This window comes from Protopterus annectens, chromosome 6.part0, assembly GCF_019279795.1.
Source record: "Protopterus annectens isolate FY-2018-M chromosome 6.part0, PAN1.0, whole genome shotgun sequence".
NCBI lineage: Eukaryota > Metazoa > Chordata > Ceratodontiformes > Protopteridae > Protopterus > Protopterus annectens.
The window spans coordinates 1,560,917,476-1,560,941,453 of record NC_056737.1 but is presented as its reverse complement, the minus strand read 5'-3'; the positions used below and the strand labels follow the sequence as shown (position 1 = coordinate 1,560,941,453).

Below are 23,978 nucleotides of genomic sequence, written 5' to 3'. Positions count from 1 at the left end.
GCCGATCTCTTGTAATGTTTGCCCAGGCCAAAGGGTGCAGTGACAAATCACCCCCGACTGCCTCCAGGCAGGACAGTCGGGCAGCGCATCAGGAGCGATAGAGGGACTTCTCAAAGAAGGGTTCCCTGGAGCCCTGATGTTGCGGACCCCCCTCTACCTCCAGGGCAGTATCTGCCATTTAACCCTCTCCCCCGACCTCTAAAAGAGGGTTCATCTTGAGCATCTTGAAAGGAAGACTGCAACTTCTGGAACCATAATTTCCTAGTCCCTCATCAGTGGGTCTTAGCAAAGGCCACTGAGGGGTAGAAAACTTGATTCCCACAGCCAACAAGGTCTTCCCTTCCTGCTCGCTGCTGGTATGTCTGACTGATGGACCAAAGAGAGCTGATCCATCAAAGGGGACATTGGTGAAGGATGCTTTAAAGGACTCCACAAACCTGCATAGGCGCAGTCAGGCAAAATGACAAATAGCGATGCCTGTGCCTGCTGCTCTGGAGGCTCCTTCTGCAGCACTGGTATCAGCCTCTTCAAGGAATTGGCTAGGGACGCAAGAGTGGACAGCTAGGGGGAGATTTTGTTCAAGTCCACAGCAGGCAATAACTCAGAAAGGGAAGTGGCGAGTTCCTTGACAAAATCCTCTCTGGAGGTGGATAGTGTGTGCCAAGTAATTAAATGCCCATAGGCCAAAGGTAACAGAGGCAAAAACCCACTTTCCATATCTGTCGCTCACCCGAGATTCTCGGCTGGGGGGAAGTACAGACATACTCTGCAATGGCAATTCCTTTTTAGTGGTACAAGCTACCACTAAAGCATCGACTGGCACCTCTTTTGACCAGAACATTCTGTCCATGGGAGGGCTTAGAAATTTGTCTGCTCATTTTGGCACTGACTCCACAATATCTGGCTCCTTCCATGTCCTGCTAGTAGTAATATCTACCAGTTCATCTGCAGGGGGTAGATGGTCCCATCCCAAACGCCTTCAGGAATACAGACTCCTCAGAAGATGAGGGTTGAAAAGACTATCCATCCTTCAATTTGAGGATCTCCAGGATGTTCCCAAAGGAGACATCTTTGGGCAGAGATCTGGGAGACCCATCCCCTTCATCGAGGTCTGTCTCCTCAGTGAGAGACTCCACAGGAGAATCTAGGTGCCTCCTCTTGCACGACCTCTTCCGAGGAACCTCCTCCAAGGGGGGCTCAGGGGAGGACTCGGAAAAGTGGGGAATCCCAAGTGGGGTAACTCCCACCTAAAGGCTGGTTCGAGAGGGCTGACCAAGAGCATGATGAGGAAGGTCCACTCTCGGGAGCTGGGGAGGACCCGGAATAGCAGGGGAGGGAGCTGTAGTGGAGGAGAAAGTCCTCTCTACTACCCAGAAGGCTGAAGGGCTGGATGATGCCCCCTCCCCATTCCCAGGGGGCAAGACCACCAGAGAAGAGGGAACAGAGCATGCCACCACCTCCAGACCCCCGGATAATATCAGTCCCAAGCTGTCGAGAGCCAAAGCACCAAGAGGCAGAGACTGGTCCAAAAAGACTGGACTGGAACCCTCCCCATGGACTCTGGAGCAACTGGTTGGGCCCAGGACCCCGTCCGCTCTTTGGGAAGAAGAGCAGAACCGGTCAGGGACTCGGGCAGGGTAGAGCCACCTCCTTACCACGCCCAAGGCCCTGGAAGTCCAAAGCCATCAGGTGAGGATAATGAAGCATAGGAGCAGGGGAAGGACCCCTAGCTGGATGGGCAGGGGATGCAAAAAGCCCCAACTCAATTTCAGCCTTAAGGAAGGACCTCATCATCCTGTCCATGTCGGAAGGGTGCAAGCTCCTGGAAGAGGCAGAAGACCTAGCTGGGGCCACGTGCCTGGACCCAGGGGACTTCCTATGCCTCTCAGAAGATTGGTTTCTGTGCCTGGGAGCTACAAAAGGCTGTCCCATGTCAGAACCCAAAGCAGACTCCCCAATTAAGATGGTGGGATCCAACATGGGTCCAAGATCTGTGCTCTTCAGATCCAAGGACAACTGAGGATCTGAGCATTTATAACCTGAATGCCTCTGATCTGAGGAGGCTGGATCAATGGTAGGCCTGGTCTTGGTCAGATCTGAAGGTCTCTATCCAGAGGCCTTGGATCTAGGAGTAGATTCCCAGGACCTCAGATCCAAAGGCCAAAGAAGCAGAGGCCTTAGATATGGGGGTAGATTCATGGGATCTAGGAACCAACAGCAAATAAGTAATGAAAATCCAGAACCACACCTCAGGGTAAGGTATCACCTAACAAATGACTGAAGCAAATCCAAAATTTGTCGTGGAGTATTCACCTTTTCTTATTTAGGAACCAACAGCGCCAAGGCTGGAGTCAGACCTGAGAAGGTAGGATCCGACAGCCTAAGTTTCTTCAAGGAAGAGGACCCCAAGACAGAAGAAGCCTTCCTCTTATGGTCAGAGGGACCCGGCATGGCCAGAGACTGGACCAACGGACCCCCCCCCCCCAACCAAGCCTTTCAATGACTTACTGCAGTGCTTGGCCAAGGCCCTGTGTTGAATGAGGCACAAATGTTGCATTCAACCTTCAGGTGGTCAGCTCAGCGCCCAAACAATAGAGGCACTCCTCATGCTAGTCTGACCTGGGCATCTTCTGACTGCACGAGGAGCACCTTTTAAAACCTGCTGGCTTATCATACATAGTGAAAAAAACAAACCGAGCACCAAAACCCAGACACAGACTAAAACTGTTAACTGAGACCCCAAGCCAAAGTAAAAAAAAAAAAAAAAAAAACAATGTGATAACCGCAAAACAAAACTACAACACTAGCAGGGAAAACGTACAGAAAAGCCTAGACTACAGAAATCTCTTTTTCTTTCTTTTTTTTTTTAAGCAAAGAAAAATGTCACCAAAAGGCTTAACAGAATAACTAGAAAGGAGGGGAGGATACACGACTAAGGCTAAAACTTTAAGCAGACTGATAACTAGGACATACAGAGGAAAGACGAAAGGAAGATAAAAAAATCAGCACTTATCCCCAGTAAAGACTCGAGCCAACGAAATCATATCTGAAGCGGTGAGCTGCAAATGAGATTGGAGGGGTTAGAGGGCAGAAAGGGATTGTGGGAGTGGGAGGAGCTCAAGCCTAGGATCTGTCTGATAAGTTGCCGGCTCGGATCCAATGTCCGATACTATGACCCAGAAGTGAAGAACAGTGGCATGGATAACATCAGATCCTAGGTTTAATCCAAAATGTTCATTACTACCCTTATCATCTATTAACTGGAACATCCTAAAAATCCTCCCTTTAGACCATGTTGTAAATTAATTCAATACAACTTTCCTGAATATCTTAAACAGATCTGCACCTCCTAGAAGGAAGAGACTAAAAACAAATAATTTAATTTGGTTATCTTTAAACAGTAGAATGCTAATGCAAGAAAAGGCATGGACAAAATAGCAAAAATATAAAATAACATATCTTCAAAACTTCAGAATCCTTTGCAAACATTCAAAAAGCAGATAAATGAAAACAAAAAACTATACCAGAATTACTTTCAGAATAAAAGTAAACAACAACCCTAAAAAATTCTTTACAGCCATTAAAGAAATCTTGCATCCCACCAAAAATACAGCACTACCCCCGTCCCAATAACTCACCACTTGAAACTGCAATACAATTCAACTCTTATTTCATAGATAGTATAGTATCTCTATGAATTTGCCAGCATCTAATCCAATCAACTGTCCAACAACTATGCATCACCACATCCCACTTTCACCTTCAAACTTGTGCCCACAAGCAATATAAAACTACTCAAAGAAACTCAAACCGTGCTCTACTTCAGCTAACCTTTCAAGTGAATACCTTAAAATACCACCCAATAGCATTTCGTATCCCATCTCAATTGTTATAAATAGGTCAATCCACAATTACGGATACAGATAATAGGCAAGAAAAAGCTGGAATTTATTGGCGAAAACCGGCAAAGGAACCAAGTTATTGTGAGCAAAAATTAGTTAAAAAAAGGTAATAAAATGAAAAGAGGCTAGAGATCACCTTATAGGTTCATAGGTAGGTACTAGGCTACTGGCCTATATAAGCCTAGCCAAACAGTACCCTGGCTTTTGCCACCCAAGAAAATTATTTTCCTGTGCCCCCGTCAAGCAGAGCCACAGAAGTGATCCCCAGGGTGAATTGCCTATCTCCCATCCAATCATCAAGATTTTTCTTGAAGAGTGCTAATGAGGAGCTTTGTTTGATATAGATAGGTAGTTTGTTCCATATTCCAGAGTATGGGGAAGTCTCTGGGACAGGAATCTATCCCTCCAGCATGTTCTGTTTATTGTGGTGACAAGGTTTAGATCCCTAGAGCACGTAGCTTGGAGGGATTGGGATTTCTTTAACTGGAGCATGTCCAACAGCTTTGGGTTTGACATAGCTTTCTATGTTAGGCAGAGATCACCTCTGAGTAGGCGATATGCGACAGAGTAAAGCTGGAGTTTTTTGAGACTGTCTGCGTAGGGCATCTGTTTGAAGCCGGTAATCCTCTTTGTGAGGTATTTCTGTGGCCTTTCCAGTTGTTGTAGATGTCTTGCGAGGTACATACCAAAAGGGGCGTTGTACTCTATAATGGGTGATGAGTAGAGGGGAACAATGACCTCTTTTTTCCTGGATGAGAAACCTTTTGTGATGAGGTGTGCCACGTAAAAGGATTTCCTCACTACTGTGGCAATGTGATTATCAAAGGAGAGACGACTACTGTCCACCTGTGTCTCAAGGTCTCATCACACTTTTGGTGTTAAGTAGACTACATGTGGTAGTTCATGGGTACAGAGTTTTTGCCAAAAGGGACGACAATGCACTTTTTGGCATTGAGCTTGAGGCCATGGCTTTGACGCCAGACATCTGTCTCAGTGAGGCACTTTTGTAGGATGTCCACATCATTAGGAGTTTTGATTATGGCTCGTAGTTTGCAGTCATCTGCAAACTTTGTTAGCCAAAGTCCTTCTGTGTTAGCCTGTACTTCAGAGAAGTAGATACCAAACAGGAGAGGACCCAGGACTGAATCCTGTGGTACTCCACTTGTCACTGGTCTGAAGTTGGATTTAGAGTCTGCTACTTTCACAGTGTGGGTTCTGTCAGTGAGCCAGTTGGCAACCCATCTTGTGACATAGGGATTTATACCTAGGTTAGTGAGTTTATCTATAATTCCAGAGTGGGGGGGTGGTGTCGAAAGCCTTGGCGAGATCTAGATAGGCTGTGTGAACCACCTTACCCTCATCTTCGGCTTTGGTGACCGCTTCAAAGAAGTCTATCAGGTTTAGAAGACATGATCTGCCTTTTACAAACTTAAATGGGTAGGGTCCAGAGTTTGGAGATTGCCAGTGTCATAGTTTATAAGTTCCATGATGATACGTTCCATAGCCTTGCAGACCAGGCTCGTCAGGCTAATGGGGCAGTAGTTCCCAGGGTCCGTGGTGGCTTCACCCTTTGTGGAGTGGGATAACCATTGCTTTGTGCCATTCATTGGGCACAAAGCCTGAGGTGAGGCTATGAGTAAACATGGTACTTTGGTGGGGTGCCAGTTTGTTCTGTAGTTCATGTAGAACACAAACTGGGATGCTGATGCTGAGTTCTTGGCTTTAGAGAGTGTGTTTTTTACCTGTGCAGCTGTGATTACAGGAACTCTGCATTCTTCCGGTAGAGAGATGGGCCCTTTAGGGGATGAGAGAGGGGTAAAGTTAGCACTGAACCTATCTCTGCCAGGATGTTGGGCAATATCAGTTGCTTTTGTATATTTAGTGCCATCGTGCTGTAACTCAGAGCAGATCTGAGTGTTGCCATTGAGATTCTTGACATAGCTTGACATATTCCCTATCAAGGATTGATATCAGACTGATATCAGCGTTCAGGCAAAAATAAATGGGGGGGTCCTAGCTGAAAGACCAGCACTGGCAGATAGACTCTAGAACAGAAGCTGCTGTTAAAAAAGGGATAATTAGTAGAGCATATAAAACATTGCATGACAACTGTAAGAATCAATCAGAGAAGGTTCACAAAGGAACAAAGTCTAGATTTAGAATCTTTGAAAGTGTTTACATAGGTATTTTATACGCCCAAGTAGACCCCCAAAGAATTTTCCCTCGGGTAGATAGCAAGAGTTGGAGGTGTGACAGGGAAGAAAGAGGTAATTGTGAACATATTTACTTGAAGTATAATGAGTTGGACGACTTTAAAAATTCCCTGCAGACTACTCTATAAGAAATACTTGGGGAGAAAATTGGTATAACTATGAAAATGATTTTTTGAGCTATGATACAGAATCGGCATTGCCTACATAGGTCTTGCTGAATCTAATTATGGTAGCTGCCAAAAATGCAATTACTAGAAAATGGAAATCAAAGTCTAAACCAAGTGTACTGGAAATAGTGACTATAGTAACAGATAAAACTGGAAACGGGATCTTTAGCAAAGGGTAGGAGCAAATGTCATAGAAAAACTGGGAAACTGTGGGAATAAAACATGCAGAAAAGTGTTTTGGAGGAGGAATGAGATTTAAAAGAAGGCAGGATTTGTATGAGCTACGTAATGTTTGACTGACAATGACTGGACAGATTGTAAGTGATGTATAATGTTTGCAACTAAAAATATGTCAATATGGTTTGTTTTCATTTATATAAACATATGATTGCCTATGTCATAAGTGATAATTTAATAAAGATGTTTCTTGTTAAAAAAAAAAAAAAAAACAAGTCAATCCAGGAATCTCATATTCCCTCCCTCTGGAAGAAGTCATATATTATCCCTTTGCACAAAGGAGGAAATTCAACAGACATTACTAACTTTAGACCTATAGCAATCTTATTCCCCTCTCCAAAATACTTAAAATGTATTCAAAAACAACTGATAAACTTTCTCCTGTGTGAAGAACTATCACCTACACAACAAGGCTTGCATCCTTAGCATTGTACTAAGACTGCACTTCTAACCTATACAGATACTGTCAACAAAGCTAGCAATAACAGCAAACTAATTTCCTCCCTGTTCCTAGACTTGTCTAAAGTCTTCAATACAGTTTGTCACAGCAAGTCTCTACTTCAAATGTCCTCATTAGGTCTCTCTCAGTCCACCCTTTTATGGTTCAAAAGCTACCTAACGGCACTCCACCCTCTCTCCAAAGCTCCCAGTCACCACTAGTGTACCACAAGGCTCTATCATTTTTTCCCTCCTCTAACATTCTCACCAACACCCTACACACATCAGGCCTTCCTAATACAGTACGCAGATGACTCCACACTCATTAGCACGTCTGACAACATGGCACACCTCCAAAAAGCTTTAGCAGCCACTGAATTGTGCCTTTGTAAGTCACAATTCATGCTCAACCCTAAAAAAATGAAGTACTACTCTTTTTCCCATATCCCTGTCTTATTAGAAAGTAACTTTTAAAGTCCCCTTTCTTGATAAAACAACCATAGAGGTCACTTCTCATATCAAATTATTAGGGACAATAATCTTAAATTTGACCTGCATATATAAAATTGCATAACAAGAGCTCATCAAATACTATGGATGCTTTATTGAGCCAAAAACCCTCTCATCAACACAGCTAAAAACTACATTTGCCACTACTTATCTTCTCCCCACATCTTTTTGTGATGCTCCCATTCTTACTAACCTCCAGGCATCACAAAAATCAAAACTTGAACAATGCTATAACAAAGTTGCTAAATTTGCAGCAATACCCCTTTCAGAACCCACCACTGTATAGCAATAAAAACTCTAAATTGGTTAGATCTATCCCATCAACTAACATATACACAACTTCTTACCATCTAAAAAATTATCTAGCATCCATCTCCTTGTCCAGCACTAAATAACATTCTACACACAACTATGTTTCCAATCAGTCACAATGATCCAATGACCAAAAACTCGTCTGTCCACAAACTTATCAAATCTGCTGGGAATTGTCTATACTCGTACCATGTTGCTAAGGCCGGAGACTCCTTATCTGCATCTATCAGGTCAATACCCTCCCAATCATCATTCAAAAACATTCTGAATGCCTTCACAGACAAAAACTGGTTCTGTTCTTGCTCAGGACCAGGATAAATTACATCCCTAAACCTGAGTAAGAACTTACTCATATCTTATATCTCCTTACTCTCCCTTCTTCACTCACATCCTTACTTCTATCAGCTTCTCTCCCCTGGCTTTCTCTCTAAATATACCATAAGCCTTATTTTTCTCACTTCATATTGTAATTCCTGCTTGTATTAACTTACTTTTAGTTTCTCTATAAACTGGATAAATTTTTCTAAATATTAAATTGTCATGTAACTTTTGTCTATTTCTAACTGATGTTTCCATAATATGTCTAACTGGGTCTAAATACTTAAATGTACACGGTTTTTTTTTTTTTTTGAAGCCTGTAAAATTATTATTATTAAACAGTTTTGCAATAGTTTGGAACTTTTCTCCCTGGGCTTCTGCTGAAAATGGTCTACCTAGACAGACTTTCCCAGTAAGTGAATGTCAATAAATAAATAAATATCACTATAAGTAAAATTTACCACTTAAAGCAGTACTTCAAAGTATTTGTGCATGATTTGTTCTAAACACTACTATAAACAATTAAAGTATACGCCAACACTAGCGATATGGTAGCATCAGAAAGCATACCAGTGTAGCCAGTTCTGTGGCACACAGGAATAAAGCCCTGACAGAGGACCATCTGATCCAAGTTAGATTAGCAACCTAGGAAATGGAAAAACTGGCTGGTGAATGTTGGATTGGGAGTGATATCAGCTTGCTTATGCTGGAAGACGAAGATGGGCTGCTCTGTTGTACTACTAACACAGCAGACTATGAGCTGGGAATGTACCTCCCTTGCTCTTCCAAACAGAATGCGTACTTCTCAACCTCTCAGCAGTAAGCAGAGTACTCAGATTTTACATCTTAAAAAAGCAATCCCCTCCCCCGGTGGTTCCACTTTTAACCCATACAATTCAGATTACTGTCCTTTCACAAAGTGATAGTTTCAAAGCCATTGAAAAGACAGACTTTCCTAGTGCTCATCATAGTGAATGAATAAAATGGAAATCTGTGTTCACTATTTCCTGATTCATGCTGACAAACAAAAGACAGGGAGATTTTTTTACATTTCAATTGATGTATTCTGTAAGTCATTCTTCTCAACGCACTGGTTTTGCACAGCATCCCTGATTTTGCTTCATATTTTTGTCCCGTCCCACATAGTTTTTGTGATTATCTGGTAAATCACTCATGATTACATTAAGTCAATGATGCCAGAGCAAGTAAATGTTAATGTGAAATCTTTGTTCTATGGCTTTTGTCTGGAATTCATGAACAAAGTTAGAGGTATTTTGGTTTGCTCCTCAAAGTGTGTGGTTTTCTGACAAATGTTTCTGTATTGCAGTCATGAAATAATGATAGATACACGAGTTTCAGACTTCATTTATTTGACATTTGTTAACAGAGTTAGTCTGGCTGGGCAGATGCCCTTTTCCAGCAGACACCCAAGGAGAAATGCTCCAAATAGAAAGTTAAATTGACTATTAAACAAATTTACATAAAAGTAGTACAGTTTTGTCTTATACATAGTCAGAGAAGAATTATACAAACATTATACAAACTTTGTAAAAGTACAGTTAAGCGGAAATATGTCTTTAGCAAATTAACATGAGAGATGCAATTTAGTGTTGTGCGTAGTTAGAGAATTATGCAAATCATTGAGGAAAAAATGTTAAGCAGAGATATGTCGCACATTATCAGATAGGACATCAGTGCAATAGAAAGGCAAAAACTAACATAAAAAGAACATATACAGTATGGAAGTGGAAGTCAGTAAAAAGATAGTAAAGAGGAAATAAGACAGAAGATGTAATTTGTTTTTTTTTTTACAGTTACAGGGAGCCCAATTAGTGATATAGAAAGTGCCAGAGAAATCGATAGTAGAGAGAGAGGAGATCCAATAATGAGAAAAAGCCTGTGAAGGTTCAATTCTGAAGTTAGACAGATTAGCAAATCTTACAGAGCCACATCCTAATGTAGAGTAAAGAGAGTAAAGAGAAATGGCATGTGAGGGTTCAATACTGAAATTAGATTAGTAAATCTTACAGAGACACAGACCTATGAGTACGTAGAGGCAGAAAAGGTAGAACAATTATGTTGGATCAGTACAGGAGCAGGTCCAGGAATTTAGCAGATATTCCTTTAATGCTTGTTTGAAACAGAGTTATGAAGTGAACAAATAGAGAAAGTCTGTTCCAACCAGAGGTGACCGAGTGATTATAAAGTAGTTTGCCAATGGATTTATTGGGTTTGTAGATTTGAAGGAGATGTTGATCAGAGGTGTGTAGTTCATGGGTTAGGAATATGGAGTGATAAGAGTTGCAAGAGTAGGGTAGCCTAGGGGATGGTGAAGGATAAAATGAGTCCGGTATAACTAAGGCACAAGTAGTTGGTGATGAAATTCTAGCCAGTGGAGTTTGGTTTTTTTTTTTTTTTTTTAGAGAAAAGCAGTGGTGTGAGCGAAATGGAAGACTGCTGGCAAATATAGCTATTTTATTGCAAGTGAGTTCAAGTTTAGACAGAAGATTGTTTTGGAAGTTCATTAGGATTGGGACAGCACATAATAGGATAGGGAGTAGGTATGCCTGAGCTAGGGACAGTTTAGATTCTTGTGTAAGAAATTTGTTTCTATAAAGAAGTCTGAGTTTTTGGTTGGTCTTTTTGATGCAGTTATTGATGTGAATGTCAAATTTTATTTCATCGTCAATGAAAACATTGAGTAGTTTAGTGTGGAGTTCAACCTTATAGTGTTATTTAGTGAGAAAACTGGAGAAGGTGGATTTGCGGTGTTGCAGAGACTTGGGGAGGAAGAGGAGGAGTTTTGTTTTGTTAGGTTTATGTTTGGTTGGTTGAGAGACAATCTTCAGAGTACAGAGATTCTTGGGTGAGGGTGTGCAGGTGGGGTAGATTGTCAGAAGTAGAAATAATTGTAGAGTCATTGGCATATTGTATTAGTGAGGCGTGTGGACAAGATTGGTGGAAATTATTAGTAAAGAAGTTGAATAACAGGGTCCCCGAGGATGGAGCCTTGGGGGACCCAGGTTTGAATGGAGAAGTTGCAGAGAACCATTTAACAGACTGTAGTCTATTTGATAGGTAACTAGAGAACCAACTGAGAGTAGAGGAGGAAAGATTAAGGTCAGCAAGATTGGAAATAAGAAGGTTATGGGAGACTGTGTCAAAGGCTTTAGAGAGGTCGAGGAACAGGCTTGAGACTAATTTGTTCTTGTCAAGAGATGCAGAGATAGAATGGGTAAAAGATATTAGTGCAATGGTTGTGCTGTGATGACGGCGAAAACTGTGTTGTGTAGGGGTGAGGAGATTTTCTTGGATGAGATAAGTAATACCTCTCAAAAATACATTATGCAAGAACAATATTCAAAATCTGAGGTTGAGCTTGGGTCTTTATCTGTGATTCTTGAGCTAAAAAGTTGAGAGGGCAAAGGAGCAGTTGCAATGAGTTGCACTGTGCGCCTGACAGCTGCAAGGTGAAACATTCTTAGATCATTATTTTTGTACGTATGCATTCATTTAATCTCAAACATCCAAGCTGTACATGGTCATACAAGTGGCTGCAACTGATGGTAGTGTGTGTTTAATCATACACTGCAAAGCTTTTTATATCACGATGAGCAGGAAGGACACAGACCTGTGAAGAATGTACTGCACTTTATGCAAAAAAAAAAAAAAAAAAAAGTTTACAAGCAATATACTGGTCAGGTCATTAGAAATGCTTGGAGCCTAGGTTCAGTTTGAGGCTGAGGTGTATTCTGTGTTTTTACTTAACTGCAACATAAATATGTGTTTACTGAAAGTTCCATAATTAAGTCATGAACAAATAAAATATACAAAGTTTATAATAATTCTGCAAACAACTGACAAATACAGCAAATCAAGAAAACTGGCGTGTACATATTTTACAGTATAGTAAGGATACAATTTTTTGTTACAGCTATACAAGTGTCCATCCCAGGATTCCAATTTTATAGGTTGTACCTGGCAAAGGGGTAAATTTACACATTTGTGCCCTCACCCCCAGGGGTGTAAATTTAGGCATATACAAATTCTGAGTGCAATAATTTTGGTCTCATTTGTTATGAGTTTTGATGGCCCCAATAACTGGATCCACCACTAGGCACCCAAGGCAGTCGCTTAGGGCCAACTGGCTGGAAGGTGACCCCCGCTGGTTGCGAGGGGCCCACTGGCAGGGAAATTATTTTTTTAATTTAAAAAATATTTTATATATAGTGGAGACATGCGTGAATGGGTGTACCTTCGTTGAAGGTTGTGTGTCAGGGCTGGTAACTCGGCACGTAAAAATCAACTACCAATCATTAGCGGACCAGAGTTCTGCTGCGGCAACCCCTAACCGGGAAAAGCCAAAAGACTGGGGATATATATATAGCATTTGTAAGGGTGTTTTTCTTTAAGACAGCCCTTTGCGTCTGGTAGCACACACCTGACACAGTTGTGTGTGATTATCATACAGACCTGTTGCTTACATCTTATTTTGTGCGTTTTGAATTTAAGACGACGTTGCAGTGCTGCGGACCACAGCTGGACAAGTACAAGTTAGCAGGTGTGTGTGATGCATACCACTGATGGACAAGTACAAGTAGGAGGTGTGTGTGCTACAGACCACAAATGAATAAGTACAGGTAGGAGGTGTGTACGCTGCGGACCATGGACGGACAAGTACAAGAAATAGGTGTGTGTGTATATAAACTGCCCTAGTTGGGGATAGCAGGTGGTAGCAGTAATTTTCTCAGGCTCAAACCCTGTACCTTAGTTATAAGAAACGAGCCTGAACCCTCTACTCCAACTGCCAAGCTGCTAAAAAATTAAGTTTTCATGTGCATTTTTTAAGGAATTGAGTTTCAAGTGTTATTTGTCAAGGAAATGTGGGTTTCAAGAAAAGAGAAGATTACTTCTGCTCATGTTAACTTTGTTTACAACGTGCAACTGTTTTGTTTAGCAAATAGTATCACTACTGAGCTACAGAATTGAAAAGCACTGTTAGTAGCATAACAGGTGACATGCTTGTTTCTGATGCAGAAGGTTGTGGGGTTCTACTTCCACAGCATGTAGATGGATCGCTGATACTGTGTTGTACTTTAAGGGGGTGGGGTGTTGCAGTCCTGAGTATGTCCTCTTTTGGATGAGATGCCTAGTAACTATGAACCTGTTATCAGTTTGCCATCCATTCCCTATTGCAATATTACCAGCTTACCATTTTTTTTAATGTAATATACGCAATTTATTCTTCAAGGGCAGCAGAAACTGAATTTGTAGATGAAACACAAATATAAAGTTTAATGTGTAATTATTCAGATGACTTTTACTTCTGCAGAGATTGTGCATATGGACTGATATTTGTGGATTGTAATGACAGAACTTTGAGTGGCCTTTTATGGTTGAAATATTCTGAACTGGGTAGTTTTGTCATTACTGATTCATACATTTTGTTTCATTACTTACTGGAAAAATATTCAAAGCTATAAATTTAAAATGTGCTCCAACAAGCAGTGCTGTATTATACAAGAAATATAATTCAATACAATCAGGAATGTAAATCAAATAGCTCATGGATGTTTGCACAGTCCTAAAATGTGTGCAAGGAGCTTATGATTTGAAATAAGCCCAAATATAAATGTTATCGTAGAAGTAAAGCAGAAAACAGTATGCACACAGAGGTTTGAACAGTTTCTCTGGTAATGAGGAGAAATAGCCAAGTAAGGGGACACTGGAATGGCTGCTGTGGGGATCTGTGTATGGGAGGTCCTCAATCCATTACCCTGCCTAGGGCCACAGTTGACCATGATCCAAGCTCTGAGGGCCCCCTACAATGCACTTGAAAGTGGAGATGTGTGGCAGTATGTGTTATAACCATCATTATGCACTTGGAAGTATGCATGCTTGGAAGTGTGTACAAGACCCTCATTTTGTAGGCATGCACTGCAGACACTAAAGGAAGAGGTTGTGCTAAGCATCAGAAAATCAGAGACAGCTGCACCTCAATCAGCAGCTAACTGACTACAGAAAAAACGGGGCAGAAAAGTATATGAAACAGGAAAAAGGCTGTTAACTAATGTGTTCATAGGTTGCCCTCTACTTCCACTTCCTAGTATTGCTAATCTTTAGAGTATGGCAAATTTACTACAAGCAAATTTGCAATCTTCTATTTATAAAAATGCTGCTAGAAAAGTTTTTTTTTTTCCTAACCAAGCATATGAAAAAAAAAACAGTGCGATTATTTCCCTTTACAGAAATTAAGATATACTTTCAGTTTACTTTAGGCTACAAAACCTTGTGGGAATCGCTGCAAGAAACACTGATGAAGTAGTGAGAAACATTTACTCAGAAAACAATTTCACTAAAATTAGCTGTTAAGAAAAGCATTGTTATAAAGATAAAGTGAAATATGCATCTCTGCCCAGGAACGCTGCTTAAGTAAGTTCCACAACAGAATACGTAATGTACTCCTTGAAAGCACCGCTGGAAACAAACTACACCCCAGACTGGGGTGGGGGTGGGGGATCACACAGAGAAAAAATATATCATCAAGTCTACTACATATTTCCCAGTGACGAGTTTCAGAGTGCTAAAACCACAAAACGCAGGGCTACACAAGATCTACTTGAATGCAAGTTCAGCATTTAAAAATATTTAGTGTTCAAAGCATTAAAGTAAACTGTAAGGAAATAAACTGATGAAGTTTCTAAAAGGTCTGACAATTTTCTAAGCAGTCTGTGGCCTCTTTAATCAGATAATTACTTAATAGAATGTACTTCAAGCCTGAACTTATTAAATACATCAGTCTTTTCCACATGAATGTGAACAGTGAGCTGAAGATAACTCGCGTAGAAAAACTCTTTTCTTTTGGTTTCTTTTTTCTTACCATCAAAGCCAGAAGATTCTGCAATCTTGTAAATAGTATCTTAAGACTAGAAGATGACTATCTTGTGAGTCAAACAGCAGTGATATCAGATGGTATGCATAAATGTCTTGAACACAAATAGAGAACAAGATGACCCCAGTCATACACACCTGGCAAAAGTTCTTATGACTGACACACACACACACACACACACACACACACACACACACACACACACACACACACATACATACATATTCTCAGATTCAGGAGTGACTGGATGGATGGCACCAGGAACAAAGTACAGCACCTGAATAAATCAGAAAAACAAAGTGATTTCAGACTACAAAACTGGATCCAGGAGGAACCAGATCCAACTTACTAGTCAGTCTGTGCCAAAGCAGTGTCAGAACTCGTAACTCCCATCATATTTTAGTCGCTCCTTGCACATTCACTTGTGGGATGAAGACATCAAGAGATTTACTAAGCTCTGCATTAGCAGGGTCTCTCATAACATGGAACACAATAAAAGTGCAGAAAGGATGGAAAAGGAACAAAATCATACTTTCTGAAATTCTCTTTTTTCACTACTAATTTTATCTGTACACCAACCTCTCGAACATCTACCAGATGATCTGGTGGAGGGATGTGCGATCTCTTGCTTGACGATGTACTCTTGTGATAGCCAACACTAAAGAAAGAAGCTGCTCCTTGGCTGGCCCTCCTTTGCAAAGCAGGTGAGCTGCTACTACCTTGTGACGCCATAGAGAAACTTCGAGATTTCAGTGGAGGATTATTCTGGCAAGACAAAATAAAACAGATAACTTTTTTCTTATAGTGAATGATCAATAAATTTAAATAGTCAGGCCTGAACTCACAGTGACAGGCAAATATGCATAATATTACCCCCTGGACTAGTACATAAAGTAAGACATTAAGCAGTGAAATATATTTCTGTTTACTTACTCTCTTCTCATTTTATGAATGCCTTTTATCCTTGTTCACACACTCACACACACACACACACACACACACACACACACACACACACACACACACACACACACACACATCTGGGCTTTAACTCCAGCTCTTCAAGTAACAAATAATGCAATGCAATTCAGAGGTGATTACTAGCTGAACTAATGCTCATAATACTACAACAGCTTTCTGGTATGCTTCATTTCCGTCAAAGTGAAGTGGTACCGTGAAGAACTTTTACTAGTTCTAGCATTCACTATTTACAAGTGACACTAGGTGTGACATCACAGCCCGTACCACTACTAATGAGCACAACAGCAAAAATGGTTAGCTTTCAAAACAGGTTACTGTCTGTTTCCTGTGGCTGACATACATGCTCTCTAATGGTGCATTCACATACAGCCTTGTTACTTTTGCCATGCTGATCAAATGTTTCCTGCAAATTTGGTAAATATAACCATGCCACTTATGCAATTACTTGTAAAGCATTAATTTCATCATCCTGTATTATAAGTCACTAAAGCTTCAATGATTACAAAAATGCAATGCTAAAGAACTTAGGAGGAATTAACATTTTAAGATATGATTGATCAGGCTGTTTTTTCTTTAGATTTTAGGAAAAATTGATTAGCTTGTATATCTTTACATATTTTCAGCTTAAAAAAAACAACAGATAATATCCTTAAGTGGAGAAATGGGGCCAAGGGGTTGTCAATGTAACTTCTATTTTCATGCTTCTAGGTCTCCTACAAACTGGTGTCTGACTTACAGGGCCACAGACATGACACAAAACTACCATCACTCCCACTCCTGCCAAATGCTTTAGTCCTCCTCTGGTTTAACCATTCCTAGGCAAGTTATCCAATGAATGCAGATTTTCAGCTATTGAATTCTGAAGGTCAGGAGTGGGTAAACTGCATGCAATGAGTCATAGTTGTCAAAAACTATCAACAACTAATTCTGTAACCAGTGGCTTAAATTTAACCACAGGCATTACTTGCATTAACACGTACTGCAGCCATAGTATGATCTCTCATCACATTTTAAAACAAGAAACACTTGCACTCCTCACCAAGGTTTAAGACTTTTTTGTCTCTGTAGCAGGACTACTACTGCTAGAATCAATGACGTACCTAATATTACTTGGATTTCCTGGACTTGTACATGTCTTAGAAGTAGCTATCTCTGCTATTCACTGAATTGCCTCAACCAAGAGCTCTCTACACTCAATGTGACCATCGCAAGTAAAACATAAACTTCACAGAAAGTGACAATGGTCTGCAAATAAAACAATACAAGTATTTTCTGTGGATGTGACAATCTTGCGTTTGGATAAAAAGGGCATGCACTCTAACAAAATCAAAAGGACATGTACACTAACAAGAAAAATAATCACATTTGGATGGAGATGTATTTTATTATGCCTTATGGACAGAAATAAAAACAGCAAAAACCTGTATCTTCATTGAGGACATTAAATTTTGAAAGAACTGGAGTTTTTCACTACACGACAGCCAGCTATGAGACAATATATAACTGGTCAAATCATCAACTCATTGAGTGATGTCACTGTGAGGTGGGGACCTCAGAGATGGAATATAAAGTAAGGGCATGCAAGAAAAGACTTCCCTCCTTCACTCCCCCAAACAAAAAAAATCCTACTCATTTTTTGGTGAGATGGCATTTGTACATACTAATCTTGCAAATCACTGGCATAGACATGTGCAACTGTTAAACAGAATGATTGCAAAATACTGTTGCACTGAAATATGTAAACCATAACACGGGTAAAATAAAAATTATATCTGGTCAAATATTTTCTTTTCGTAATGTAATAATGCTTACCCCATGGCAAAGTAGAAGAAAAAGAAGTTATGTACTCACCATAACGTTCCATCTGAGTAGGTACTTCATTTGTCTGCAACCTGTGGGTATCGGATCCGACTTCGGATCCGAGCCGGCAGCTTTCCAAGCTACAAGATCTGAGCTCCTAGCTCCTCCCCCTACCCATAATCCCCTACCTGCTATATTACCTCAGATCGACTTTTTTGCCTCATCACCCAACTAATAACCTTGAGAGAAGAATACACCATATCTAATCTCCTGACAAGAAACTTACAGGTGACAAGAAAAACCCGAAAAGTTTCGGGGGATGGCAGGGGGGGGTTGGTTGCAGACAAATGAAGTACCTACTCAGATGGAACTTTATGGTGAGTACATAACTTCTTTATCTGAAGTAGTTACTTCATTTGCTCTGCAACCTGTGGGACAGAGTCCCCAGCTACTCAAGAAAAACCTGGGTAGCCTTTACGGAAGGATATTCCGAAGCACCACGGAGCCAAAAGAAGCCCTGCCTCTCGAAATCATATCTAGTTTATAATGAGAAATGAACATATGAGAAGAGGATCAAGTAGCTGCTGAACATATGTCGTCCAAGGGAACCCTGGACCAAAAGGCTGCTGAAGTGGCCACAGACCTTGTAGAATGAGCGTGAATTCCAATAGGGGCTGATTTGCCTGACGATATGTACCCGTGAATTATGCACTGACAGATCCAATTTGCTACGGTCACTTTGGAAATGGCTTTACCCATAGCTGATTTTGCAAAGGATACAAACAACTGGTCCGACTTGCGAAAATCTTTAGTTTTGTGCAAGCAGAAACGTAGTTATCTGTGTACATCCAGTTTGTGCAACTTGTATTCCCCTTTGTTTTGAAAATTCAGGAAGAACACTGGTAAATTTATTGACTGATTAATATTTGACTCTGAAGCCACCTTAGGTAAGAAAGACGGGTTAGTCCTGAGGGACACTCTATCCTTGTGAAAAATAAGGTAAGGGGGTTTCATACACAGAGCTTGAAGTTCTGAAACCCTCTTGGCCGAAGTAATAGCCACTAAAAAGGCCGTTTTCCATGACAAGAACTTTAACGGAACCGAGGCCGCAGGCTCAAAGGGTGGACTTGCCAGGGCTTGTAAGACTAAGGTCAAATCCCATGGGGGCACCTCAGTTTTCACAGGCGGCTTCAAAAGAAAGATGCCCCGCAAGAATGTTTTGCATAATTTTGTAGATGCCAAGGACCCTAAGCCATCACCTACATGAAAATGGGAGATGGCTGCCAACTGCACCTTAACCATAGAAGCACTTGCTCCCTGCCGAAAAATCAGCAACAGGAAGTCCAGAATAGTCGGAATAGGAACTGTAAATGGGTCCAGGCCCCTGTCTTTAGCCCACATGGAGAAACGTTTCCATTTACTATTGTAAAGTTTTCTGGTAGACGGCTTATGAGCCGTGACCAGTATGGCCTTAACAGGAGAAGAGATACCGGGAGTCCTAGCCATCATTGGAACTGGATCAACCAAGTCGTAAGCTTGAGGTTCACCAGATTCGGGGTTTGGCAACCTGCAGGATGCGAGATCAGGTCTGGAATGGGATCCAGAAACCATGGAGGAGCCACACTGCGAGACCGCCGATAAGGGAACCAGATCTGTCGAGGCCAGAATGGGGCTATGAGGATAACTCTGCTCCCCCACCGCGACAGGCTTTCTGTATGAACTTTATCATAAGCGGGAGGGGGGGGTAAGCATAAAGGAGACCGGGAGGCCAAGCATGAACTAGAGCATCTCTGGGATTCTCCCCTTTGGGGGGGAAGTATTGCGAAGAACTCGCTGCATTTTGTGTTTAATGCAGAAGCAAAAAGATTGCAGCGAGGCCAACCCCATTTGCAGAAGATCTGCTTCGCAACAGATGGCTTGAGAGACCACTCGTACGGAGTGAGAAGTACTCAACTCAGTTTTGTCTGCTAATATGTTGGACCGACCCAGAATGTGCATTGCTACCAGAAACCGGTTGGTGGATATCGCCCATTCCCAAACTCTCATAGCCTCCCGACAAAGGGGATAAGACCTGGTTCCTCCCTGTTTATTTATGTACCAGACTACTAACATATTATCCGTCTGGATTGCAATAGTCCCCAGAGGGAGAAGGTCGTGGAGAGCTTGCAACGCCAAAAGCACCGCCCTCATCTCTAGGACATTGATATGCAAAGTGGTCTCTAGGGACGTCCACGTGCCTTGGACGGATCTGCCTGAACAATGCCCCACCCCACCCGAGGCAAGAAGCGTCCATGGTCAACGTGGCTTGGGGCGGGAGGATCACAAAGGACCTCCCTTCTCTGAGTTCCTGCGTGTGGAGCCACCAAAGAAGGGAGTCCTTGCAAACTCTGCTCAGTGGTATCGGAGTGTTCAATGGGTGGAGTGATAGGGACCACTGAACTTGCAGGGTCCACTGCAATATCCTCATTCGCAGGCGTGCGTGAAGGGAGAGACCGATCGCTGCCGCCATAGACCCTAGTGCCCTCAGGACTAACTCCGCCAGTGGGGCATGACTCTGAAGAAGGGCTAATACTTGATATGACAAGCTGCTCAGCCTGTCTGAAGTTAGGGTAGCTCGAGAGATACGGGTATCCAACCTGGCCCCTATGAATTCCAGAACCTGAACGGGGCACAGAGAGGATTTCTGCAGATTTAATGAGATGCCTACGTTGTGGGCAAGAGTCAGAGCATAATCTCTTGCCATGCACAGTTGATGCCTGTTGGCGGCGGTAAGGAGCCAGTCGTCTAGGTACGGGAAGACCTGAATGCCCTGAAGTCTCAGATGGGCTGCAACCATTGCCATGACTTTGGTGAACACCCTGGGGGCTGAGGTGAGGCTGAACGGAAGAACCCTGAACTGATAATGACTGGTCCCCAGCCGAAAGCAGAGAAACCTTCTGGATCATCTGTCCAACAAAATGTGGTAGTACGCATCCTTGAGGTCTATAGAGCACATCCAGTCGTTCTCCCGCAGAAGGGGGAGAATTGATTGGAGGGTGACCATCCGGAATTTTTCCTCGGGAATGAATAGGTTCAGAGCAGAAAGGTCTAAGATGGGTCTTAGGTCCCCCGTTTTCTTTGGCACCAAAAAGAACCTGGAGTAATAACCCAATCCGGACTGATCTGGGGGGATGGGCTGGATGGCTCTTTTTTCTAGCAACTTCGATACTTCTGAAGTCGCTGCCTCCCTCTGATCGGGTGGTACATCGGGGAGGCGTCTGGTCTTGGGGGGAAGGTTTATGAAGGGGATGGAATAACCTCTGGATATGATACGGAGCACCCATCGATCTGTCGTAAGGGACTCCCAATTTGACAGGTGCTCCGTCAAATGCCCCCCGACTGCCTCCAAAGAAGGACAGTTGGGCAAGCCCTCAGGGCTGCTGCGCGGGTCTGTCCGAGAAAGGTTCTCTAGACCCGAAGTTACGCGGTTCCCCCTCTGCCTCTGGGCCGGTGTCCACCTTGTCCTCCACTGCCTCTAGAGGACAAGGGGTCCGAAGCTGGATGGGATTGCTGAGACTTGCGGAACCACAGCTTCTTTTGTCCCCTCTGATTCCTAGAAAAGGATCGTTGGGGACTAGAGAAGCGGACTCTGACGGCAGACAGCGTCTTCCCGTCCTTTTCGCTTTGGACCAGCGTATCGCGAACAGTCTTGCCGAAAAGTGAAGATCTGTCAAAGGGCGTGTTCGCGAAGGACGCCTTGAAGGGATCAGCGAAGTCGCAAAGACGGAGCCAGACGTGACATCGCAAGACGACCCCGGCTCCGCTGGCCCTAGCGGCTCCCTCCATTGCATGGGAGAGAAGCCGCATGGACGTGTTAGAAATGGATTTTAGAGTGGCCATCCGAGTCGAAAAAACCTTCTTGTCTCCGACCGACATGGACTCCGGAGGGGCTGCAGTGTATTCCTTAATCAAGTCTTGCTGTAGCTGATGGTATGTGTCATATAGTTCAGCGCCCTTATCGAGAAGGTTGCTGAAGCAAACATCCGCTTCCCAATGCTGTCCAGTGCTCGAGATTGCTTATCTGGTGGGTGGACCGAAGAACTCTCCTGTGAGAGTTCTTTCTTGGTGGCAGCCTCCACCAACATGGCATCAATGGGAGATCCCTTGGCCCAAGACTGCCTATCTGTAGGGGGGGCTAAGAACTTTATCAGGATGCCTAGGAATTGGCTCCACGGTGTCAGGCTTCTTCCACGCTCTGATATTAATTAAGTCTACCAGGGGGTCAGCCGGAGGGGACACCCAGGAGGTAGATGGGCCTGCCTCAAACGCCTCCAGGAACACAGATTCATCCACGGAAGGTTTTTGGGCAGACTACCCCCCTCTAATACACAACATTTCCATGATGTCTTCAAAGGAGACATCCTCGGGGGGTGACCTTGGGGAACCTTCCCCTTCATCTAAATCCGTGTCGGTGGTAACGGACTCAGGGAAGTCCAGGTACCTCCTTTTACACCTACGTTTACGAGGGACCTCCTCTGTGGGGCTATCCGAAGAGGGCTCATCCACGGGTTCTTGTTCCTCCAAGGGAACTAGCTGGAGGGCTTGAGCAGGCTGTCCTGATGGTCGGATGACGGAGGATAGACCCACATGCAGGGGGGGTACAGGAGGATCCGAAGCCCAGACCGGGGACCTGGAGGACCTCGACAGTACCCTCTCCACTACCTCAAAAGCCGAAGGAGAACTACTCTTGCCAGGCTCTGAAAGCATCCTCCTCGGCTCCGAGGTAGGGATTGGGGCCGATGCAGTCGGCGCAGAGAGAGAGGTGCGCTCCGAACCCAGCGGCGCCGAAGACGCACCAACTCCCCCGGATCTGACGCTCAGCCCTCGGCCCCGAGAACTCGGATCCAACACGCTCGAGGATATAGTTGACGTCGAAGAGACCAGCGCTATCGGCACCGACTCCGACGACTCCGAGACCCGAAAACAAGTCGGAGAAGGAGTGATCGGAGCAAAAATGGGGGCCGCACTTCCTCCCAGAGGGGGGGGAGGCAAGAGCACTCCCATCTGCATTTGGGTCTGTATGAATCGACGCATCATCCGATCCATGTCCGCTTCGGTGAGGCTTCTGGTCAATCTAGAAGTCGTCTACGTGGGCCGGGAGGGCTGCCTCGACGACCTCGAGGGAGACCGGTCCTCCTCCTCCGGCGAAAAGCTGGGCGAATGGAGCCGAGAGGGGGAGGATCCGGAGACCCTAGAGGGAGACTTAGTCAGTTTAGATGGCGGGGCTGAGGGTTGAGTCTCAGCCTGCCTTTTATGGGATTTGTGCCCTTCCTTATCCTTGTGCTTCTTCTCTCTGGAGGAAGAGGCACCAGCGTCACCCGTGCTCGAACCCAAAGAGGGAGGTTGAGTCCCGGGCTGAGCAAGGGGCGCAGAAGGCACTGGGGCTGCCGAAGCAGCCTGAGCCTGAGTGGGAGAGGAAGAAGAAGCCGATTCCTGGGGCAGCTTTCCCGCCAGGATCAGCTTATTCTTCCTATCCCTAAGCGCCCGGGGGTTAAAGGCCGCACAAATTTGGCAGGCCATAGATAAATGGGCCACCCCCAGGCATAAAACGCACTGTGTGGCCATCAGCTGGTGAAAGCTTATGGCCACACTCAGTACACTTCGAAAAAACAGCTTGGGCCCTTCAGCCATTTTAAACTCACTCACACACACACACCCAAACACTAAGGGGGGAGGGGTGTCACACAGAGGAACAACTAACTACGAGAACTAACTAAACCACCAAAAATAAACACAGGGGCACTACACACACGTACAATACCTACAACTTCACAAAAACGCTAGAGAAAAAAGGACTTTAACAAGTAAACGATCTCACCAAGGCCAGGAGCTCTTCAAAAGATGGCTACTTCAGCCGCGGCAAAAAACGATCTGAGGTAATACAGCAGGTAGCAGGGGATTATGGGTAGGGGAGGAGCTAGGAGCTCAGATCTTGTAGCTTGGAAAGCTGCCGGCTCCGCTCTGAAGTCGGATCCGATACCCACAGGTTGCAGAGCAAATGAAGTAACTACTTCAGATCATTAATTGAATTAACAACCACGTATTTTTCTTCTAAAAAATGCTAAACTGATACTGGCAGCAAACATCGCAAGTTCTTAAAATGCTGAGTAACAAGACAGTATATTTTTAAGCATAAATGAGAATTTCTACATTTCAAACTTAGTTATAC

At 43.4% G+C, this 23,978-nt stretch overlaps 1 protein-coding gene across 2 annotated transcripts in view; it reads right to left on the bottom strand.

Moving 5' to 3' along the window:
* Positions 1-23,978, bottom strand: part of OSBPL11 (oxysterol binding protein like 11) — a 1,295,440-nt gene that overhangs the window by 662,023 nt on the left and 609,439 nt on the right. For both annotated transcript variants that reach the window (XM_044075008.1, XM_044075009.1), the window contains exon 5: positions 15,569-15,754. In XM_044075008.1, coding sequence (XP_043930943.1) covers positions 15,569-15,754 — 186 coding nt within the window. The remainder of the gene's footprint in view (positions 1-15,568; positions 15,755-23,978) is intronic.